The sequence below is a fragment of the Limulus polyphemus genome, unplaced genomic scaffold (assembly GCF_000517525.1).
Source record: "Limulus polyphemus unplaced genomic scaffold, Limulus_polyphemus-2.1.2 Scaffold2530, whole genome shotgun sequence".
Classification (NCBI taxonomy): domain Eukaryota; kingdom Metazoa; phylum Arthropoda; class Merostomata; order Xiphosura; family Limulidae; genus Limulus; species Limulus polyphemus.
In genome coordinates, this window is record NW_013668140.1 from 124,147 (window position 1) to 130,295 (window position 6,149).

Consider the following 6,149-nt stretch of genomic DNA (forward strand, 5'->3'; position numbering starts at 1 on the left):
ACTAATATACACACACACACACACAAAAAGAGATACACAATATATATATATATATATATATATATATATGATGATACACAACAGAGGATACATGTAATATACATTAAAAGTAAAATGAAAGAGAGCTGAGGAAAAAAAAAACTCAGTGAAGAAGAGATGCAGTTTCTTCTAAATGTCTCCTTGTCTGATGAAGAAGGCTTTCTTTCAGAAGAATTAGAGTGGATTAAGTTTCTGCTGATGTGTCAATGCTTCTGACATAATCTCTCTATAGAAAAAGATGGCAACAAAATCTAGAGCCAGCTCTTCTTGATCCTGTCTTATAGACAGATCAGGAAGTAGTTGGTGAAAGATCTTCACCAGATGAGGATGTTGTGGAATCACCAAAGCCAGGTACATCAAAGCAACACCACAGAGAAGATGAAGGACAAAAAAGGGTAGGGGTAGAGCTACAGTATCTACTAGGACTACTCCTTCCCAGCAGAAGATGCCTCTCACCTGCAGTGACACTTGGATCACCGAAGAATAACTTGCCATGTACTTCAGTTCAATTGAGGTGAACCTGTGTCCCCATGGGTAACTTCTACTAATACAGCGGTTGATTTGTTTAAACTTTTCTTTACATTTTAAATTTTATTGTAAGTGAAAAAAATCCATATGCACGATCTAAACAGCCACAGCAGGAAGGTGAACCCCCAGAGAAGAAAACCATAAAATGGACAGATGTTACCCATGAAGATATTTTAGCTTATTTTTGAGTAACAATAGCTATGAGAATCAAGCCCTGTCCTCCTTTTTCTGACTATTGGTCTACTAATATCTTCTCTAGGGACAGGTTTTTAGCTATCCATACTAACACTTCAATAACAACACTAATGCTCTTCTTAGAACTGACCCTAATTATGACAAACATTTTAAGGTTAGACCTGTCATAGACCATCTACTAAAATCTTTTGCTTTACATACTCTCCTAACAAGGAACTAACCATAGATGAACAGATGTTTGGCACAAAATGTCGAATTGGTTTTCTCCAATATTTGCCAAAAAAACTGTCAATTGGGGTTTCAAGTTGTGAGTCCTGGCAGAAGCTGAATGGATACTGTCTAAAATTAAAAATCTACACAGGCAAAGAAGAACACATGCCAGCCAAAGGTTTAGCAGACAGTGTTGTGATGGAACTGATGGACAAATACAACAGATTAGGGCACTAGGTCTTCATGGACAACTTTTACACTTCTCCTCATTTATTTGACAAACTACTGACTATGGGAACCAATGCTTGTGGGATATGCAGGAAAGACAGACTGTATTTCCCACAGCAACTGGTTTCTCCAAACCTACAGAGAGGGGAAGCACATTTTTTAAACATGGAACTCTGACGGCTGTGAAGTGGACTGACAAATGAGACATTTACGCACTTCCAACTTTACACTCTAAACTGTGACAAGAAGAGGGAGGGATGCTGAGGTTACAAAACCTCAGTTAATTGTGGAGTACAATAAGTTTATGAGAGAAGTGGACCTAAATGACCAGCACTTAAGTTATTATTCTACTGCATGAAGGACAATAAAATGGTATATTAAAGGTTTTTTTCAACTTTTGGACTTGACAGTTGTAAATGCTTACATTTTGTACAAACAACAGACCAACCAGCTGGCATTATCCCAGAAAGCCTTCAGAATGGACCTGGTCACAGCTCTTGTTGTGCCTCTACTTCAACACAGACCAGGTCCTTCTGATAGACCACTCTCTAGAACTGTACAGAACTCATCACCTCTGAGACTAACTCTTGGCAGGCACTTCCCTACACTTGCTGACACAGGTAACAGAAAAAGATGCAGACTACGCTTTCCTGAAAATAAAATTTCTTATAAAATGTAAAATGTGTGATGAATTGCTGTGTATAAAACACTTTGAAGAGTATTACACTAGTGTTACTCTTAAAAGAAGTTAAGACTATGTACAACGTAAAAGTCTGCTCTTTTCCTTTGTAAACAGTTTTTGTTTTCTGAAAAAAATAAACAAATCTTAGTTGCATTTTTTTATTGTTTTTTGACTTAAATATTTTTGTAACGTTTTTTATTTTAATATTCATACACTTATATGTACAATAGCGATGCTCCCTATCATGTGTCAAAATCAGTGTATAATGTTATACAGTATATGCTATTCTAAGTATGGCTTTTGCAGTTTTCTTAAATGTTTGTAATAAAATACATATCTATAAATTTCCATTCATTCACACAGCTTTTTCTTTGCACAACTTCATGTGTTTGTTTTTGATTCATGCAATTTGTATGTACATTATTCCTTTTAGGCATATATAAACTGTTTTATTCTGTTCACAACTTTAAGTATGTGTTTCTGATTCAAGCAGTTTTTATTTTGTAAATTCATTATTCCTTTTAGTCATGTATAAACATTTGTGCATAATATTATTTCCCGATATTTGTAAATTATTTTACCTTTCTAAATGTTATGAATAAACTTGTATAAAACTGTCAAGTTTCTTATGTTGTATAATTGGGTTTTAACTTTCCTCAGTTTAGACAATTAGAATAAACCAAATTCAGTAAGCATAACTATGTATTGGCCTAAAAAATACAAATGTAACTATACTACAAATGTACTGAAAAATACAGTGATATTTCGGCTGCCGTACGTTAAATATGTATATAACTACATATTACATATTACTATTTACTCATAAATGCTTAATTTGTAGTCATATTTTTTAAAACATAGAAAGTAAATGAGAAATACACTGAAAAAGAAAAGAGTACATAACCATGTTACGAAATGTTGCACTCATGCATTGAATGTGCTGAGCCTCACCGTAAGCCTCGTTTATTCTTCTGGGTGGAGGGTGTAGAGATACTAATTTTTGAAGACCAAAAAGTTATCAACTTACTATATTAGTACACTCAAAATCCCTGTAATTTAGTTGGGTTTAAAAAATTCCCATTCCTATTCAGAGTAATGACTTGTACATCACACTTCAACAGTTTGGCAAAATTATAATTTTCTCCTTAAAGCTATTTATAAACAACTGTCAGAGTTACGTAGAGGTGAAAATGTTCTTTCTATTAGTTATAAACAGGAGCTAATTAGTAGTAAGAGGAACTAGACAAGAGCTTTCAAAAGATTGGTGCAGTGGGAGAAGCCACTAGTAGATTCACTAAAAATATTACTATGTCAGCAAATCATAGAGGAAGGAGGTTCTTATTTTATATTTAGCTTGTCTATATCTCAGATTTGAGTTTCCGATTCATTGGCTACTTGTACATGTTGAATGGTGGGCATAATAAAACGGAAACTGAACAATAAACCAATCGACATGTTATGTGATACACAAAAATCGATATTTAACATTTTTTTCTTTACATTTTATTTTAAATTAAGAAATATAATATTAAACTTAAAATTATAAAGTACATTTTGATGCCAATTTCATTGATGTAAGTAGTAAAAATGTTATTTATTAAAATTTTCAAAATAATGCTCCAAAATGTTGTGACACATGCACTTTAACCTACTCGAGGCGAAAAGGTTAATGAGTAAATTACAGTCCAAAACAAGGAATTTAGTGATTTTGATGTTTTTCCAAAATAGTTTGAGAAAATTTGATGTACATGATTATTTAAATATATTGTATTAAACTGATCTTGTGTCTTGTCAATTAGTCTCTGAGTGAATTCTTTATTCCAAACATAAATTGCCTTGAGTTGGCAGCCTGTGAGCTGACCCATGACTGCATAACCTGGAATTAAATAAATTCTATTTGTAACTTGTGTTAGTTGAATCCAAACAACTTCCCCATAAAAACACCCGTTACAATTTTATGTCTACCAAGTGCTTAACTTGATAAGTAATAAGTACATAAATTATATGATTATTACCCAGTGGAAAACAAAGAAAAACAGGAACCTTCAAATAAGTATAAAAAACACAACATTCAGCAAATACATTAAAGATATAAGGCTTAGACACGTACATCAGTTACTCACCTTTGACACTGTTTACATTTATCAAGAAACATGTTACCATGAAGTTCACAGAATTTGTCTTGAGGAAGACCTGAGCGCAAATGTAAGCCATCTACATTTTGGCTCACAACAAAATGAATTAATCCTAACTTCATAAATTCAACTAAAGCCATGTGTGTTTTTGTTGGAATGGCAGAACTGAAGGAAATGTTGATCTGAGGTTTCTCTCCTTTCTGTTCTAAAGTCCAGACACCCTTTGGTCCTCTGTACAAAGTAAAAATGATTTGTTGATAATACTGCAAGAAACATCATATTCATAGTTTATATAACTTCATATTTTAATAAAGCTAATAAACTGGATCTTACTGGTTTGCAACAGTTGAATGATATACAGTGTACAATATACAAATCTACAGTAGGTTTCTTACATTAAATGCTAAAACAAATAATTCACACTCAAATTTACAATTCATGCACCTGAAGTCTGGGATTCCTGCCGATGTGCTAATTCCAGCTCCAGTGTGCACTACCACATGTTCAGACTCTTGGATCCACTGGGCAAGTTGTATGGCTTTCAATGTAATCTTTTCTTCTGGATCATGTACCTGTTTAATATGCAGAAGAATTCCTTAGAGATTTCATTTACCTCATTAATACCAGAACTCCAAATTAAATGCACTTTACAAAGAACAGCTGACACCCTAAACATATGAACTTAAAACTATAAAATGTTATTCAAAATAACAATACTAGAGCTGTGCAATTAGTAATATTTGCTAATTGAGTAATATATGCCCCCAAAAGTCATTACTTATACTTTTAGAGTCATACTACTTGCATTTTCACTTAGACATCAACAATATTAAAAACATATTTCTCTCAAACATTCCAACTGCAGGTGTCCTAATCAATATTAATTTTGATGAAACCAAATCTCTAAAGTCTAGACACATAGTTAGTGTGTTCGGAAAATGCCACAACACAAAACATACCACTGCAACATTTAATTGAGATTCATGTTGTTGTATTAGCTTCAAAATAGTGAGTTATTGGCTTAGGCCTTAACTGGATTGCTCAAGACTCCAGCTGTGTTGATTTCAGAAAACCTAAAAAAAAAGGCTTTTATTTGTAATTAATAGTCAATCAAGTTAAAAACACTGACATCTTGCGTATTTTTCATACTCTAGCTATTCTTTTATCAGTTTCTGAAATAAAGGGAAAGGGGCATTTAGACTCCTTGACCCCCCCCCCCCCCCTAGACCCATGCCTGTATATACAAGATCAATGATACAATTGTGAAATCCTAGACAACATTAAAGAATATTGTTACACAATTATAAAACAGAAACATGATAAATGTAAAAAAAAAAACCAGTAAATTTGCACTTCATTTAATACTACTTAGAGAGTTAGTTAGCAGTGGGTGCTGCCAGCCAATTGCCTTCCCTCTTGTCAACAGTTCAAAATTAGTGGCAGTGGGAGATAGCATTAATAGCTTCGCAACAACAAAGACAGGGCAAGCAAGCAAATTCAGTGGCAATGGGAATTGAACAAGAGATCCTCAACCTACTTCACAATGTAAAACTTCCTGCATTTTTTACCTTAAAGTTTTATATATGTTTTAAACTCCCTCGGTATGTTAAACTATGTAACATTTAATGTGCTTTTAAATTTATTAATAAAATATTTTTCATAAAATTATCTTTTCACAAGAATAAGAAAATTGAAATATTTGGAAAAAGGGTTCTTCTAAAGTATGATATTTTTCCATAATATTCTCATTAATGTGTTTGTTAACAAGTAATGGACTATTATTTGCATTTCTGACATGAGATTTGTGTAAATTTATTTTCAAATATAAATCTTCTGTTTCTCCAACATATATTTGCTTAAAACAAATACAAGATCATACATAGATAACATTATGTGAATTACAACTAAATTTAGAGTTTATAAAAAATATTTTCTCCCCAGTAGGGCTTGTAATATATTTAGCTTATGTACTATAACATTTCCCACAAATATAACAATTTTAAATCAGAGAAATAAAATAAAGAAACCTGATGAATGTATTTTTCCCTCAATAAACCAAACTGTTATATTTGTGAAAAAGGTTATAGTACATACACTAAATATATTAAAAGGCCCTACTGAGAAGAAAATGT

At 32.6% G+C, this 6,149-nt stretch overlaps 1 protein-coding gene across 2 annotated transcripts in view; it reads right to left on the minus strand.

Annotated features, from left to right (window-relative positions):
* LOC106467215 (NAD-dependent protein deacetylase Sirt6-like) overlaps window positions 1-6,149 on the minus strand; it is a 30,596-nt gene that overhangs the window by 20,226 nt on the left and 4,221 nt on the right. For both annotated transcript variants that reach the window (XR_002612379.1, XM_013927543.2), the window contains exons 2-3: window positions 4,462-4,589; window positions 4,006-4,248 (exon numbers count right to left, since the gene is read on the minus strand). Coding sequence is in view for 1 of the 2 variants with exons in the window: in XM_013927543.2 (XP_013782997.1) it covers window positions 4,006-4,248; window positions 4,462-4,589 (371 nt within the window). In the remaining variant the exon portion in view is untranslated. The remainder of the gene's footprint in view (window positions 1-4,005; window positions 4,249-4,461; window positions 4,590-6,149) is intronic.